Source organism: Aethalodelphis obliquidens, unplaced genomic scaffold (genome assembly GCF_003676395.1).
Source record: "Aethalodelphis obliquidens isolate GAN/ISIS:26980383/991018 unplaced genomic scaffold, ASM367639v1 scaffold13, whole genome shotgun sequence".
In the NCBI taxonomy this organism is placed as follows: Eukaryota; Metazoa; Chordata; class Mammalia; order Artiodactyla; family Delphinidae; genus Aethalodelphis; species Aethalodelphis obliquidens.
In genome coordinates, this window is record NW_020837957.1 from 27,356,423 (window position 1) to 27,374,493 (window position 18,071).

General features: G+C 40.6%; 1 protein-coding gene across 16 annotated transcripts in view; it reads right to left on the reverse strand.

Moving 5' to 3' along the window:
* TGFBR3 (transforming growth factor beta receptor 3) overlaps positions 1–18,071 on the reverse strand; it is a 205,532-nt gene that overhangs the window by 15,167 nt on the left and 172,294 nt on the right. For 3 of the 16 annotated variants that reach the window (XM_027114310.1, XM_027114309.1, XM_027114316.1), the window contains 5 exons: positions 17,783–17,941; positions 13,150–13,449; positions 12,561–12,617; positions 10,143–10,263; positions 1,300–1,341 (listed from right to left, as the gene is read on the reverse strand). In XM_027114310.1, coding sequence (XP_026970111.1) covers positions 1,300–1,341; positions 10,143–10,263; positions 12,561–12,617; positions 13,150–13,449; positions 17,783–17,941 — 679 coding nt within the window. Of the gene's footprint in view, positions 1–1,299; positions 1,342–10,142; positions 12,618–13,149; positions 13,450–17,782; positions 17,942–18,071 lie in introns of those variants that run through there. The other 13 variants (XM_027114314.1, XM_027114313.1, XM_027114311.1 and 10 more) reach the window with 12 other exon arrangements.

Genomic DNA, 18,071 nt, shown 5'->3' on the forward strand with positions numbered 1-18,071 from the left:
CCCTAGGAGGAGTAAGAAGTGGGAAGAACGCTATGGAGGTTAAGACGAACCAAGCCGCCATCAACCTAATTTAGTCTGTAGGACAGATATTAAAAGATGACTTGGCTTGGGCTTCCCTGGTGGCGCAGTGGTTGAGAGTTCGCCTGCCGATGCAGGGGACACGGTTTCGTGCCCCAGTCCGGGAGGATCCCACATGCCGCGGAGCGGCTAGGCCTGTGAGCCATGGCCGCTGAGCCTGCGCGTCCGGAATCTGTGCTCCTCAACGGGAGAGGCCACAACAGTGAGAGGCCCACGTACCGCAAAAAAAAAGATGATTTGTCTTTTCATGCCTACAGATGCAAAAGTGGGGCATGAGTAAAAGTTTTTAATGAAAATATTCTAAAATTCTAAAGATGAAGGTGTCATTTATGAGAATCAGACTAGGTGAGTACCAGAGAATGTGTCCATATGCATCTCTTTCTGGGTTCATGATACTATTCCATGATATTGTTAAAATAATACACTTAATAGAATGGTTTATAAAGTACTTAGCATAAAGGAACTCTCCAGACTGATTTTTACATGTATGTGATGGGGTCAGCCATGGAGACTAACCTGGAAAGTCTTAAAGAGGAAAAAAGTATAGACTCTCCTCACAAGGCAACATTATCTAGAAGAGCTCTGGGTGCACACCCAGAAAGCCCAGGCTCTTGTCCTGCCTCAGTGACAATTATAACCATGGGGAAGTCACTTAAATACTTCTGGGTCAGAGTTTTCTTCTGTATAAAGCAATGAAATTGGCCCACATAATTTCCAACGCATCATTTTGCAGCAGTTGGTCTCTCTCCCTTTTTGTCTTATAAGCCTTCTCAACACCCCTTGGACTAGTGATTGTCTTAATGGTATAGCAGCTAGTTCCTTTATCACTACTTCTCTGAGCAGGTAGATACTGCTGATGATACATAAAGCAAACCCCTCCCATAGCTGTATGTTAATGCTTTCAGATCACAATCGGTATAAGTATGCAGACGATGAACTTCTCTAAAACTAAGAAAGTTACTACATTCGCATTAAGGTGATACACACCAATGGGTTAACAAATTCATATTTTAAAATGGCAAAGGTAGAGAGGAAAAAAGAAAGGAGAATGAAGGAATGACAGGGGAAGGGAAAAAAGAAAGTTCGAGAAAAATGGGGTGAGGGAGAATGAGAGCAGAAGTCTTCTTATCAAAACTCAAAGTTTGGCAAATGTTCCATAACCAACTCATTCTTATAAAAGCCCAGGAGGCTTTATTTCGAAACAGTTGCATAAAGACTTACGTGGAGAAACTGGAATCGGTTTCTTAATGCTTGGACCTGTTTCTGAAACAAAAACATAAATCACAATGCGTTCTACAGAGAAACCAAGTTCTAAGCGAAAGGTCATCGAAATCTCAGCAGAGGCTGACACTTTTCTATTTGTTAATAAATACTTCCTCTGTAAAAGCTCTGTCAATTATCCTCTTTAGATATCAAGACTATAACATGGATTACTCAGAAATTTTAAACACTGTACTTTGTTAGTGATCAATTGTACAGTTTCTCCAATTTGAAGAAAAATTGAAGGCAAACACCTTTAAGGAATCTGAGTCTGATAATTCGCGCGTGTGTGTGTGTGTGTGTGTGTGTGTGTGTGTGTGTGTGTGTGTATACCTTTCTGTTTATTTAAAAAAGGATCCAATATCTTTAAATCCTGTGTTTCTCCAGTGTATTCAATATTTGTTTTTTGGTTTTTTTTTTGGCCATACGCGGGCCTCTCGCTGCTGTGGCCTCTCCCGTTGCGGAGCACAGGCTCCGGACGCGCAGGCTCAGCAGCCATGGCTCACGGGCCCAGCCACTCCGTGGCATGTGGGATCTTTCCGGACTGGGACACGAACCCATGTCCCTTGCATCAGCAGGCGGACTCTCAAACACTGCGCCACCAGGGAAGCCCAGTGTATTCAATATTATTCGACTTTCAAAAAAGTCTCTTAATGTACACAAGTGTTGTAAAGGCATCTTCATTCTTCCATCCTAATACTATCGATCATCCTATAGTTCAGCTCCTCATCACGCATCTGCATTATTACAGAGCTTTTCTAACTGGTCTCCTTGTCACCACTACTGCTCCCACCCCAAATGTTTCTCCCCCCATATGTGCCCCCAGAGTGACTTTTCCAGAGCTCAGAGCTGATTATGCTATTGCCCTGATTAAAACACTCAATGACTTCCCTTCGTTTATGGGAAAAAAAATCCAAACTCTCTAGCACAGCACAGAGAGGTCTGCCTCCCTCTATCCACCTCTCTCCAGCCTCCTTTCCTCATGAGCTCCTCACCCGTGCTGGGCTCCTTGTAGTGAAGTTCCCCCAATTCTCCATGTGGCTCCATGTCATCACAAGTTGCAAGCCATCCCCTCAAGTACCCCCCGCTCTCCCAGACCTGCTTTGCTGGCATTTTCACAGGGAGGCCTTCTCTGATTCTCTCATAGTTCATGCCCACCCCAGCAGGACAAGTCTCTCCCACCTCTGCTCATTCCCTCCCTCTTCTGTTATAAATGTGCCACATCACATCGGAATTCTCTCAATTTTGTTTACCCCCAGAGTCTAGATCTTATTCATCTGTATATCCTCAGGGCTCAGCCTGGCATAGAACGGCCTTAGCAGAAATGCTTGGTGGAGTATGGTTAGAATGTTGATGCACTTTTTGAAAATAAAGGCAATAAAGGAAATTTGGAGTAAGACTATAAGAAAATGCTTATATGCTTTGACATTTCTATACAATGCCTTTGTGTTCAGAAAGTGCTAGAAAGCCTAATCTCATTTGAGGTTTCAACCAACCCCGTAAGGGAGGCAGAAAAAGAATTCTTATCACTATTTTACCAATGAGAAGCCTGAGACTGTTATCATGTGACCAGCCCAAGGTCAGAGCTGGAAAGCATCAGGGTAGGGGCTGACCAAGGATTCCAGATTCTGCCCCGTAAGCTAAATGACTGGTGAGTGTTGCTCTGTCCTTAGCTGGGGAAGCACTGATTAAGAAAGTACTTGTGCATAGTGACATGCTATTCTCAACAGTGAGAATATCATAGACCAGGGGGTAGCATATAACAGCCAACCACTCTAGTTTTGTTTAAGTGAACTAAAGATGAATTTTATATTTTTAAGTCATTGAAAAAAATGAAAATAAGATTTTATGATGTGAAAATTATATGAAAGTCAAATCTCTTCCATAAATAAAGTTTTATTGGAACATAACAAGACTCATTCATTTATATATTGTCCACCGCTGCTTTCACGCTGCAACAGCAGTTAAATAGCCGAGGCAGGGACTCCATAAGCCACAACCTGAAAATATTCACCATTTGGCCCTTTATAGAAAAAATATGTTAAGTCCTCACACAGACTCTGCCCCTCTTCTTGAGAGTTTAAAAGTGATGTGTTTAGGACCTCTCTTCAGCTCCATTTTCATTCAATAAAGGAACACACACCTTGTGTTGGAATCCATAGGGAAGCAAAAAAATCAACGTGAAAAACTGACCCAAACAAGCAGCATTTGAGTTGATGTTTATAAAAATAAAAAAAGCTAGATAGGATTGTAAATTCTCGGGATTAACCATCTTAGCTGGTTGATCACATTCTTGCAGCATGGGGTATCATGGTCCAGCTCTAAGGAAAGGAATGCTATGGGATGAATCAAAGCCACTACAACTGAACGATGCCCCCTGGAGTTGTGCAGCGTAGTGGCCCTAAGATCAGGATATATGCGAAAGTTATATTTAAATAGAATTACTAAGAAAATTAAAATAATTGTGTGTTTTAAAGAAAATCTATCTCAGTGTGCAGAACACACACCAACTACACAATGCACATAAGAGACTGTCTCCTGGGAGTTTGGCTCCACCAGCCTTACTGGCAGCAATAGAGTAACAACAGTGATGCCTTACATTTGTACATTTGTATAGTGTTCTACAATCGACAAAAAACCTTCACTTACATTTTCTCATTTTAAACTCTCAAGAGTCCTATGAAGTAGGGGTATCTAACCACAAAATTCTTCAAGAAGTAGTGGTTTGATACGCTGAACTAAGTCCAAAGGCATTTAAAGGTCTCTATAGCGTTCATCATGCGAGAAATATACACACTTCTGGGAAGAGTTCCATTCAATCAACCACCCATGGTTAAACTCTGTCACTCAAAATCCCCAAGGGGTTTCAAATCATCATTCTCCCCTAAGGAGACATCAGATGTGAGAATGTAGGTTTTATAGTAAGGCCTGTGTGATAGATGACATTGTTTTAAAATTCTTAATGGATTTACGTTATGACCTAATCCTCTTACCCCACCCCGAATAGGGGCCTCCTCATAGAGCTAAGCAGAAACAGTTGTTGCTCATTTCCCCAGAGGCGAAGTTCCTCCATGCTTTCTGTGCATAAACAATAATAAGCACAAGCTGCAGATACAAGGTTAAAGGATTTTATCCTCTAACACTTGGGTTCCAAAATTCCCAATAACCCCTGAGTATAACTAAAATAGTTTGATCTCCACCGGAACCCTATGATCGATTTGGCATGCTGAAAGGAAAAGAGTGGACAGAACAATATTTACTTTTGGTTTCAGGGTACGATTGCAAGAAAGGAATCCTAGCTATTACTGTAAAGAGAATTTTAACAGTAAAGATTTCTTTACACACAGAACAAACTATAATCAACATTCTGAATTAAATCTTTTCATATACTCTGAGCAAGCTTTGGTCTGCCCCAGAACCAAAATTTCCCTCCTCAGACTGTTAGGCATGGTTTTCATAAAAGGGATATTTCTGGGCTTATGCATGAGTAACTGACCACAGCTTCTGGCCTCAGGCTTTCTCAGCTCTCCTAAACATGGCAGGACCAGGCAGGCCCACAGGGAAATGAGGTGTCTAACAGGCACCCACATCTATTAGTATTTGACACAGAAGGAAGGATGGGGAGACAAAGAAGCTTGTGCAGATCACTGAAGATATACTTTTTACTAACTTTATTGCACTCTTATCAAATTAATTAATCTCTTCTCTGGGTTCTTTCAATATCAATAGGCACTGCAATTGCCTATTCACTCATCTGCATCCTTCTACTAGATCAGCGGTTCTCAACTGGGGGTGATTTTTGCCTACTTGGCTCCTCAGGGGACATTTGGAAATGTCTAGACACATTTTGGGTTGTCACAACTGCTGGTGGAAGGGGTTGCTAAGGACATCTAGTAGGTAGAGGCCAGGGGTGCTCCTCAACATCCTACAGTTCACAGGATAACGCCCACAGCAAAGAGTTATCCAGCCCCAAACATCAGTAGTGCATTAGATTGTAAAGCCTTCATTCAAAGATAGGAAAATTTATTTACTATATGCCAAGCATGTAGTAGGTCCTCAATAAACATTTCCATTATAAATAACCATAAATATCATATATATCTTATTATTGCATACATACCCTAGCAACTCAACTTCCATGCTGCTTTCAGAGTAGCCTTCCTAAATGATCTGACCATCGGTTCTCTACTTGAGATCTTTGATGGGTCTCAACTTTTAAAGGTGCATACTGGATTATTTGTGAATAAAATGAGATGTCTGGGTTTCCTTCAAAACAATCCAGGGACAGGAAGTGATAAAACAAAACTGGCTATGAATTGGTAATTGTTGAAACCAATTGAAGGGTTTATGGGAGTTCATTCTACTATTACCTCTGTTTCTGTTTAGATTTGAACTTTTCTAAAGTAAAAAGTTTTCAAAATGTGAAGCACATTGAATGAAAAAGAAACCCTATGATATCTCTTCCTTACTGGATAGAGACTGAATGTCTTGGTCTGTTAATTAAACATTCATACCATCTTTCTACTCAGCTTCCCCTCATCTCTACCTCAGCCTGAGGACAAAACCTGGCTGGTGCTTTAGACTATTTTTGTTCTGGAAAAATCAAATGTGTTCCAAAAAGTAACGCCTCTCTTGGATTAATTTCCAACTGACGTTCACAACTTTCCCTTCCACTCCCCTCTAATCCCCCGCAAAAACCCTAGTTTGGCTGAGATGTTAAGAGGAAGGAAAGGAAATTAACATTTACTGAGTGCCCATGATATGCCAGGTACTGTCCTGAGCACACTTTAATCTTTAAAAAGTTATGTGTAAAATACATAGCTAGTGGGAAGCAGCCGCACAGCACAGGGAGATCAGCTCGGTGCTTTGTGACCACCTAGAGAGGTGGGATAGGGAGGGTGGGAGGGAGGGAGACACAAGAGGAAAGAGATATGGGGACATATGTATATGTATAACTGATTCACTTTGCTATAAAGCAGAAACTAACACACCATTGTAAAGCAATTATACTCCAACAAAGATGTTTTAAAAAAAAAATTATGTGGTAGAAATATGGAGAAAATTCAGTATTTTAAACACTTAACTTGCTAAGAATTATATATTGTATATAAATCATGGCAAATTTGGGGATGTTCTTTTGTGCCCCCAATTTTTTAAATATATATGCCCTAAATTTCAGATGATTACTTTTCCCTTTCACCATTAAAAAATAAAATCATCACTGACGTGGTGTAATCATTTTTATTATGTAAGCCCAAGTGTTCTCAGATGCTGTAAAAAGTGGTCACAGCATCCAAAGCAAACAGCACTAACCTGCCTATACTTCAAAATATTTCAGAAAATATGGTAGGACGGCACCATCTCAACTATTTTAATTGTTTTGCCATAAACCATAATCTGCATAAACTATTCACGTTTCCTGGGCTTTTTTGTGAGTTACAATTCAAAGTCACAGAACTTGTCCTAAACTTTAATACTCTCTTAAACAGTTTACATGTTTCCCAACATCTTAACCCTTTGGGGGAACAGACTTTTTTCCTTAAATTCTTTTTTTTGAAAATGAAAAGATTCTATTTATTTGTATACGGTTATATGAGCATAGAGAAAGGGATGGAAAGATATACACAGGATACAAAAATTGTTAGCTTTCATTAACCAGGTGTGGGTTAAGGACTAGTTATTACCTATTTTATTATACATTTAATATTGCATCAACTGTTAGAATGAATAGGTATTAATTTTATAATTAAAAATCAATAAAAAATGAAAACAAAATAAGTAATAAAATATATTGCTGGAAAACAGAAATTTTCTCAAATTATTGCATTTCTCCTCTTCCTTTAAACCCATTTCTTTTTTTTTTAAATTTTTATTGAAGTATAGTTGCTTTACAATATTGTGCTAGTTTATACTGTACAGCAAAGTGAATCAGCTATACATATACATATATCCCCTCTTTTTTGGATTTCCTTCTCATTTAGGTCACCACAGAGCACTGAGTAGAGTTCTCTGTGCTATACAGTAGGTTCTCATTAGTTATCCGTTTTACACATAGTATCAATAGTGTAAATTCTTCAACTTCTTTTCATTTCATAATTATTAGAGTACTTGGGTGCTAACTTGCATACCAGTGTGATGCGGCATGAACAGGGGAAGGGGCCAGGAAGAGGGGTATGAAGAGACAGATGCCTATGTTGCTTGCAGTTTTTATTAAAAACTAGAATCAACCTCCCCCTAGGACAAGGCATAGGGTTTAAGAGCACAGGCTCTGGAATCAAAGTTCCTTGATTTGAATCCCAGACCCACCATTTATTTATATGCCTTGGCCATCCTTGCTCTATACTATACTTGCCTCACAGAGGGGCTATGTGGATCATATACTATTATCCACATAAAGCATTTAGCACAGAGCCTTGTACTAAGTAAATGCTCAATAAATGTTAGATCATCATTATCATCATCTCCATCTCCATCATTGCCACTACCATCATCATCTATTATTGAAAATTTAAGAAGCAAAAGAATTCTAATCCAATGTTGGTTCCCAAGGGACTGAGATATCAAAGGTAGCAAAGATGTGCTGCAAGGTTCAGGAAAGTTCCATTAAAAACAGTGGCCCAGAGGAGGGACCCAGAATTATTTACTTAGTCTAGATGGCCTATTCTCCCTGTCCACAGAAGGAAGAAACACCACCTGAAATGTGTCCATGCTACTGGCAGTGGTAGCCACAGAGCAGCCCTGTGGCTGGCTGTGAAGCTGAAAACTTCTACCTGCTGCCCCAGAAAACCCAAGTGTTGAGAAATAAGATGGACCAAATGGCCAGGGAGAGCTAGAACTTTGGCCCAGTCTCCAAAGAGCACCCATAGAGTAAAAAGACAGTAAACCATCCCATTGGTTGGGAAATTTTTACCCCCAAAGTTATTCCCAACAAGACATCTGCCCACTTCCAGAGATACTATAGTATGTTATCTTACTACAGTAACACATTAGGCTGTCTGGCAGGAAGAACATTCATGATCCTGTTATTTTTCAAAGAGACCAATGTTATCAGGCAAATGGCCACACCCCCCTTATAAATGATTATTCCAAATCACTGAGAGGTAGAAGGAAAGCACAGACCCCAGTGGCCTGCATTGAGGAGAAATGCTTCTAGAGTCAAAGGAAAATAAACATAAAAGGTGAGAGGAGTCACTCATAAAGCTAAAAACTGCCAGAAAACCTACCCCATTCAGTGTAAAGTTAGAAAGAGCATTTGCATACAGCCTCTGCTCTGGGAAGCCAGCCTACAGTCTAACCTTCTCAATTTGTTTAACAAACCGAAGCAATAAACTTTCTTCACTGCATGCTTCTCCACTAAAATCTACTCTCAATTAGCAAATCTCATGAAATTGCTTTGATATTTGGTAAAACTTTACTCTTGAACTTTTATGTAAAGAAAACACTGACCTTTCAGGATAATTACAAAGTTTAAATAAAAGAGGAATTACTTAGAAAAATACCACCAGAATTAAAAGAATGGATGAATGAATTACTGGAAGTTATACGGATGCCTAATTATTATCTGGCACAGGAAAAAGCAAGTTGCTGCCTTCAGTTACCAGCAGAACGACCTCTCTCAAAACAGGTAAGAGTAACAGATGGAGTAGAGGTAGCTGTTGCTGTTGTTAAACCACTTTCACAGCACGAAACAGAGCCAGCTGTCGCCCAATTGTCACATATACTTTGCAACAGAGTTAATTTATTCTTATTTCTTTCCCTTGGACCCAAAAAACAAGGAACTATTTGGGCAATCCACTTAGAAAGACTGAGGCTGTTATAGCTGTTTCAAACTATTGAAAACCAACTAATAACCTAATAACGTAAAACAGACAACAACAACAAAAACATTGATGAGGAACCAATAAACATCTCACATGTACATTTCACACCAACTTTAGGAGGGCTGGGAAGTGAATGAAAAATGGTTTTGCTTCTTCAAACAGTACAGCTGAGTGTTACAGCTGAAAAGGCCTCTGGGGGTCATCTGGTCGAAACCCCTCTTTTTCCAGATAAAGAAAATGAAACCCCAGGACCTAAGGGGAGAGCTTCAAAGTCCCACAGCCAGCTAGCAGGGAAAGCCAAGAGCTGTGCATAAGATTCTAAAAACTAAATTATAAAAATGCACTTGAACAGTTCTCAGCCTTCTTTCGGCTGTGACACCTAAGATGGATGGTGTTCACATAGATAGTGCCCTCCCCAAAGGCATCTGCGGTCCTGAAAAAGTACTCTAATAGCTTGCAGCCAGTACAACCTTTCCCAGTAGGTCATGGAAAAATGGGCTATGGACTCCATGCAATTCCAGCAGGAACTCTAACCCTCTCCTATGCTTCCTCAAGGAAGCACATTTGCACGCAAGGGAGAGTGACATCGTGATGTGATGGAGGCAACCTAGACTTTGATCTAATATTTAAAGAGGAAATCATTGGGACTTCCCTGGCAGTACAGTGGTTAAGACCACACTTCCACTGCAGGGGGCACGGGTTCGATCCCTGGTTGGGTAACTAAGATCCCATATGCCGTGCAGCATGGCCAAAAAGGGGAAAATAAATAAATAAATAAGGAAATCATTTGCAAATGTATCACTAACCGCATGCCAGCAGGTGAACTAACTAAATAAAATACTCCTTGGGCAAAGAATTCTATTCTAAAGTTACTAATTGGCTATTAATTTATCTTTTGAATACAAGTGGACTTTGATTTACAGTATTGAAGCCTCTTAATGAGCAGCCCTCAGGCTTCTCTGACTGAGCCTCCTTGAAACGCACCTTTAAATTGTACTTCATGGTGGATCACAGCGAGGGGCTTGGTGAACGTCTTCTTATTCTGCATCATGGCCCAGATCATCGAGGCATCCAGCGAGGTGCAGGCTTCATCAGGAAGCACACACTGCAGAGAGGCAGAGCAAAGCAGAGTCGGGAGGTCACTCAAAAGGGCCTGCACAGCTGACCTGTGGCCCCTTATCAGACAGCTCACAGCTGTTTACCCCAGAAAAACAGGACATTGGGATGGTTTCAAAGAACCACAAATAATCTGGGAGATCTGAGAGCAGGCCCAGTGTATTCTCAGCTGCACTTGAAGATGCAAACATGGCTGGACGGCTTCCCACAAAACAACTGGAGCTTTTAGTGTTATTTAGTCTGAAAAATAAAAAAACTACATGACGAATGTTGGCCCTTCACCAAGCTGGCTTCACATAAATGGTTCATGTTTGTGATTTGTGATTGTGGGAAACTTCATGTATTGCATTATGAGGGTGACAGATTTTACATTTGTTGTCCAAAAAGATAATCATGTTGTCGAGTACGTTTGATTTTTTAACTCTGGTATAGGCTCATGCAAAATGAAGCTTTCCAGGGTCATCTGCTTTTAATGTTCCAAAATGAAGTCCTGGGGAGTTGTGCCCAGGTGTGGAGGCCATGAGATCAGCTGTTTCTAGCTATTTTCAGGCTCCAAACTTAGAACCAGCATGCCCAAGCCTAGTGTATCTGTTTCCATTACCTTTTTCTTTAAAATAACTTTGGTTCCTTATCTATGCCCATCAGTGGGTAAAACGCTAATGTCAATGACATCCATTCCCTTTTGTTGGAAGAAGAAACATATCAATTATTTTAGAAGTCTATATACAGCAAGGTACCCAGAAAAGTTAATTAGCTTCCAGTTCTTCCAATCACAAAAGAGCAAAGACTTGTAGCTTTACTGTCATTGCTGCTCTAGGCAACATGAAAGTCAGATACGTGTTATAAGAAGACAACTCTCCCCCTCTCCCCACCCCCCGAAACAAACAAACAAACAAACAAGAAACGCCTTTACAATAGCCCTCTTGTAAAGGGAAACAATGGATTTTCTGTGGAGAGGAATCATTACTGAAAAGATCTGCATTTTAGGAAAAGCCTTCTTACTTTCCTACTAGTTCTTTGGTTAAGCAAGAGTCTATGATTCTACAACAAACTCACTGCAAGACCCTGGGCAAGACACTGAACTCTCTGGCCTCAATTTCATCAGCAATGGGCAGGGTTGAACTCACCGATCTTTGAGAACTCTTCCTAGAAGATTCTTTGACTCTGTTTATTGTCATAGAAAGCACTCACAGGAATGTGGAAATATTAACCACAGACAGCAAACAGAGGGACACTGGTAACAGCTCTATAAATGGTCCTCTGTCATCATATCTACCGTCTCATTTGCTCCTCTACCCAGGAGGGAAGCCGGTACTATTACTTCAATGGTACAGATGAGGACACACAGGTTCTGAGAGGTCAGGGACTTGCTAACGTCCTGTTGGTAAGCAGCAGGCCTTCCTTCTCGGTCCTCCATGCTCTTTCCATTCTATCTTGCCTTGGATATAAATAGCGACTTTAGGCTTAGGGTCACAGCCCATGTCATCCCCTGTGACTTAGAACTCTCCTTTGAATGTTCTGGAAGGAAATATTAGGACTAATTTTCACAGATTAACACACTATGAAGCTGGGCTGCCACAGGCCAGGCTCACTGAAAGGTAACAGCCACACAGCCATCAGTACAGACCCCTGGTAACTGCCAGGCCTCTTCTCCTAGATCCCTAATTCCTAAAAGTTATCCTCTGGGTCCCAGCCATGCACGAAGCTCCACATGGTTTTCTACCATGGTCCACTACACCCCAACCTTGATGGCTACTGGAAAGTGAAGGCCCACACAGCTAAGGCACCAATGTTTCCAAAGGCAACCTAAAGAACACAGCCTAAATTACCTTATATATATATACGTCCTCCCTGAGGACTACGAAATCAGATTTGCTATATTTTCAAATGTATTATAAAATTTCCTATGGTCTTATGGAGAAATGGATGCCCAGGGGAATATAACAGTGCAAAGGATTCATGTCAATGGTAATCCATCCAATAATAATAATTTTTCCTTCTCCCTCTACACCTATCTCTTACAACCTATGTATCAGGTGAGAAAATTCCATCCATACGATACATTATTAATGATACGACTCGATTATTAGACTTTTAGACATTAATTGATATGTGATTATAAAAGGAATAGAAGTCAGCTTACACTGTGTGAGATATCTAAAAAATAAATGCACATATGAAATTATACATAATTATGGCAGATCACAGAAACAAAACTAAGCAGAAGATACCCTTTGTGCACAAGGCCAAAATGATGAGGTAATTACCCTTGCTGATCCTCCCTACCTTGGCCACGCCAGCAAGATCAAAGGGTTCTGATTTCTGTTGTGGCAATAGAATGTACTGGTTCAATGTGGGGAGTGACATGAGGCGAACATGACGAACCGATGAGAAACCAAGAAAAATTAAAATATTTGTTAGTTTCCCTTAGAAGTCCTCATGAGACAAGTCAACCTTATAACTCACACAGAGAAGGTCAAAAAACAACTGCAATACAAATCTCAGCGGGACCTGGAAAAATTAATCCTCACACTGAACTTGTCCTTCGGCTCTCTGTACTCTTGGCACTGGATACTATCTGAATAGCAAAGATAAAGCCAGACCTCTCCTTCAGTGGAAAACAGTCTTGATTTACCATTTGTAAGATACTACTGAGTAGCACGCATGGAAAAAAAACAATCATACTGTCAGGATTTATTCTCTAAGACTCCATAAAACTCAGTTCCCTGCTAACATGAACTTTATGGCTTCAACTGGGCAGTTCCCTAACCCCAAACCTCAACCTGCTGTAACTTGTGATTGAACTTCTCTGGTAGGTCACTGCCTCACCTAAAAATGTCAACATAACAGTACAAATGGATGAAGGACCACTAACCTTAGGTAACTTCTGGGGGTCCTTTTCCCTTTTGGTACACAATGTGAGCTCACACTGTAGAAAGAGCAGGGAGGTGTTGAAGATGGGCTTAAAAACAAAGCTGAATCGTTTCTTATCTATCTCGGCTTGCGGGATAGGAAAGTGCACTCTCTTGGGATTGTAGAATTTCACAGATTCATCTTTAGGACAAATGTTCTCAATGATAGTATAATCAGACATCCTATCAGGGTTCGAATATGGAGAGATAAAGCAAGTCTGGATGGCAAATCCCAGTTCTTGGTCAGCCTTGGTGACGGACACCTACGACAGAACAGAAAGATCAATTCAGAAACAAGTTAGCATGCCACTTTCACTCTAGGCACAAGGGTAACATATCAAAGCGGCCCTTCTGAAGAGAGACGTTGCTTTACTTTCATAACATATCCATATAGTCTTCCTTCTAATTACAAAAGTAACACACACTAATTGAAGAAACATACGTTTTCCTTTAAACTTGGTATAGATGATACAGTGAATTATTTAGTTCAAGTCCCAGCCTGGAAGAGTCTATAATACAAGATATATAAGTCCCTTCAACCTCCCATAAGTCCTCTGGGAAATAAAAACAAAAGTACATCATGCACCTAAGTGGATTTTCCCAAATAAACAAAACACCAGTAGGCAAAGCCCCTAATGTCATTAATAGTGTATCACCTGTAAGGCAAGCTCTTTTAAAAAATTACTCAGGGGCTTCCCTGGTGGTGCAGTGGTTGAGAGTCCACCTGCTGATGCAGGGGACGCGGGTTCGTGCCCCGGTCCGGGAAGATCCCACATGCCGTGGAGCGGCTGGGCCCGTGAGCCATGGCCGCTGAGTCTGTGTGTCCAGAGCCTGTGCTCCGCAATGGGAGAGGCCACAACAGTGAGAGGCCCGTGTGCCGCAAAAAAAAAAAAAAAAAAAAAAAAAAAAAAAATTACTCAAAAAATAGAGGACAGAGGTAGAATCTATTTAAACTGGGCACGGAAGACCAAACTTCTAAACTGCAGCAAGTCAGACTGAGCCTAAAACATCGCAGTAAAGCTATAGATTGACCTGAAGTCCTGGTTCATGGTGAGCAGGCAGAGCTGGCCTCTGGGGCTGGATGTCGGGGAGGGTGCAATCTGGTGGCGATCACGGGCCTGGTGAAGTGTCCCAGCTTCTCAGAGGTCCAAACCAGACCTTGCCAAGTACTCTCCCTTCACTCTTTAAGCCCAAGGGTGTTTTAAGGGAAATCTAATCTGGAAACGTTTCCGACTCATTTACACTTCCCTCTTACAAAACATTTGTATGGGCTATGTCCAAACCTTGTTAAGGTTCTTTTCTTTAGAAACAGGAAGTAGTATTTGGCCAAGAGTAAACAGAATTCAATTCTCATCTCAACTACCAATTCAAATCTCAACTATCCTGAACTCAGCTAAAATCCTCAAACCAGACTGGATCCTCCATTTGGTGACACATGCATCACTGTGTGAACTGCCTCTCCCCTCTATTGCCTCATTCCTTGACTAAACTCAGGATCAAAATAAACTTAAACACTTTAGAAATAAAGTTGGTCCTCAACCATAGGCCAATAGCCCCAGAGTCCTTTCAAAGGCATGAAGATATAAACACACTTTCCATTCTGAAATACCCAGGGGAAATCCCTGACATTGCACGGGGCTTTTAGGCCACGGCACTATTTTGAAAGATCCCTATGTGGTTAACTGCAAGATGCTAAACAATGAAGATGACTGTGATAATGACATTTTGTTGTGCCTTAAAGCTTAATCCCTGAGAAACAGTCTTATGAGATAAATATTTTCAACTTCATTTTATAAATGGAGGAAAAACTGAACACACAGGATAGCTGACTTGTTCAAAATCATATCTAACAAACAGTGGGTGAGCCCAGGTCTTCTGAGCCCGTCGATTTTCTCCTCACTATTTCACTACAGCTACAGGGTCAATTCAAGCCACCCATGACGTGGCCAGGGAGGGTGCTTGGTAAGAAGTCTTTCCAGGAAGTAGTATTTGGTAGTCTGCAAATATTCACACTTCATTATTTTTACAGTATTTCCAAAAATGAGATATTTAATCTTGGGAAAATGGCAAATTACATATACTCTATTTTAAAAAGTGGCCTTTAACATGTACTCAGAACCCACAATGCAAAAATGTGTGACAGAAGAAATGCAAACCTCTTCTCTAATCTCAAAGAAAGTATGCAATGGCAGAATGTCTAAGGTATTCCAAAAAGTTGTTTCGATGAGAGGAAAAAAATCATCAACAAGCCTTTTCCTCTGAAATGGACCGGAAATGAGTAGCGGCAGGACTCTGCTGCTCACACGCTGTGAGCACTAAACCTTGGTTTCTCCCCCACAGAACGAGGGCACTAACACTGTCTAGATACAGTGATTGTGACGATCCGTAAGGTCAAAATTACATGCACACAACACAGTTCCCTTCTAGTTAAGAAATGCCAGCTGTTATTAATAGTATTCGTCTAGATTTAAATTTGGGGGGTTATATATAGAAATATATTCTTTTAATTTCCCAAGACAAATGAACTAAAAGAAAAGCTGCCAACTATGTGACCAACTATCACCCAAGGATGACCAAAGACCAGGTGGCAAAGCTGATAATGTCTTGGATTAAAGGAAGAGACTAGGATCTAGAGGAAATAGAAGATTCTGGGAGGGGATGTGATAGGGATGACCACGAGAAGAAACATGGAAATAGTTCTTTAGACCAAGCCAATGATTGGGTAAGTTTTATTTACTTTCCCCAAATAAAAATTTTATTATTAGCAGTGGAGTCCAAACTGGGAAACAAGGACTAGGCATGGCTGCTATCCTATTTAGCAAAATATTTACAGATTCTCTCTCATACTTCAGGTGGTTTGAAACAACTTTAAAATAAAGCAGTTTATACCATTTTCCCCCTCCCCAGATTCTCTTCAATGTATTATTATGATGTATAATGATATTTAAAATGGTATAGCAAAAGGATTTGGTTCACTTTTTTCCATCACTTGACCATGTCTTTGATTAAATTTAATTATGAACAATACAGATGATATATAAATGGGAAAATAAGAATGAAAAAGAAAACGAATTTCAAGTAAGCCAACACTGGGGGTGGCAGGGTGGGGGAAAAAACCTAGAACACCCAGGGTAGGATACATGAGGAAGATTTAAGGCAGCAACGCCACAGCCTGGCAAAAGCAGGCACACATCTGGAAAAGAACAAACTGCAATGAAGCAGCACCCCTAAAACCCATAGCATAACAGTGAACCACTGACCAACCACACATGTGGATTGTGCAGCTGGAAAAGCAAGAAGAAAACAACGCATCTTGGATTAGGAGAGAGCTCTGATTAGGGACAGCATGTAGAAAGCAGTATATTTTCCCCAGCTGAGAAAGAAGGTATACCCAAAGAAAGACAAGGTCTCTCAGAACAGGGAATCAAAAAGGAGGAGACGATCCAGGAAAATGTCTAGAGCCAGTGGGCTCCGTCCCAGAATCAGTACAAATGTGAGTTATTTGTCTTTCTTAACTAGAAATATGTGCACTGAAGTCACTTTTAATATATGGAAGTATCCCATTTTGGCCCCTTAAGCTTCTCCCTCCTCCCACAGTGAAGGAGAACACCAGCTTGCAGCTCAGCACCCAAATCAGCTCAATAGAGGATGACTTCCATGTAAGACCAGCAGACATTCTGGGGCCAGGAGGATATTGATCTTCTCTGGAATCCAATCTGTGAACTTGGATATTTGCACTGCTAAGAGGTTACATTTTCTCCCCCTTTCAAATGGTACTTTGAGGATAAACGATAGCATCCAGTGAATAACAGTGTGGGCTCTGGAGCCAGATGGTCTGAGCATGAACTCTGACTCTGAACTCTAGTAGGTACTAACTGTGTGACCTTAGACAAGTTTGTGCCTCAATTGCCTCATCTACGAAATGGGGATATTAATAGTCCTGTCTCACAGAATTGCTCTGAAGAGTAAAATACTACAATACTTATAACTGAGCTTGGCACAAAATAAATCTGCAATAAATGTTAGCTGTTGTTATTTCATTATTACCATCACTACCTAATATGTTGGAGTCATTCCAAAGATTTATGTTATGTGTGGTTATTACTGTTATATATAGGAAATAGTTTTAATGAATTTGTAGATACATTTAGGTGATGATCTAGAAAAAGCAATTTTCATGAGATACAGTAACACACAGTATTTCACTCAAAAGTATCCACAGTTTAAAAGATAGTCTCTGAGGTGGTTTGAAATATTCTTTGGTTAATTCTGATACTGCAGCTATTGAACAACTGTCCTTAGCAAAAATGCTAAAGACAAAGTAAGGACAGGGCTTTATTAGAATTCACAGTGCTGATTTTTTTAAAACATTTATCCATTCATCTACAAATTACTCTCTCCGTTTAGAATGAACGTAGTGAATCCTGAAATTTCCTGCTTTGGTCAGAAATCAACGTGGGAGCGTTTTCTAAGCCACGCCCTCACGCAGAGCTGGTCAAAGTGGTGAGGAAGAGCAGGAAGACGGCTGCTCCATGAGCAGAAGCTACTACGAATCTGTGCTAACCTAATAGCCCAAGGCTAACATTTGGGTCTCACCTCAACAAAAACATGTCCGTTCTCTGCCACAGAGAAGACGCCTTGGGAGGGCACCAGAAAGAGGTCAGTGTTGTACAGCTCCATGTTGAAGGTGACATTTCTATTGGGTGGGTCCTGGAAGCTACTGGGATTCCCCACCTGCCGCAGGCTACAATTAAACTGGAAAAAAAAAAAAAAACAAACATAGATGGAGATAAATCACAGTCAAATGAAGCTTGTAGCTTTATGAGCTTTAGCCTTTAACATCTGATTTTATTTTCCAATAGTCCCTGACTAAAGCTGACCAAAA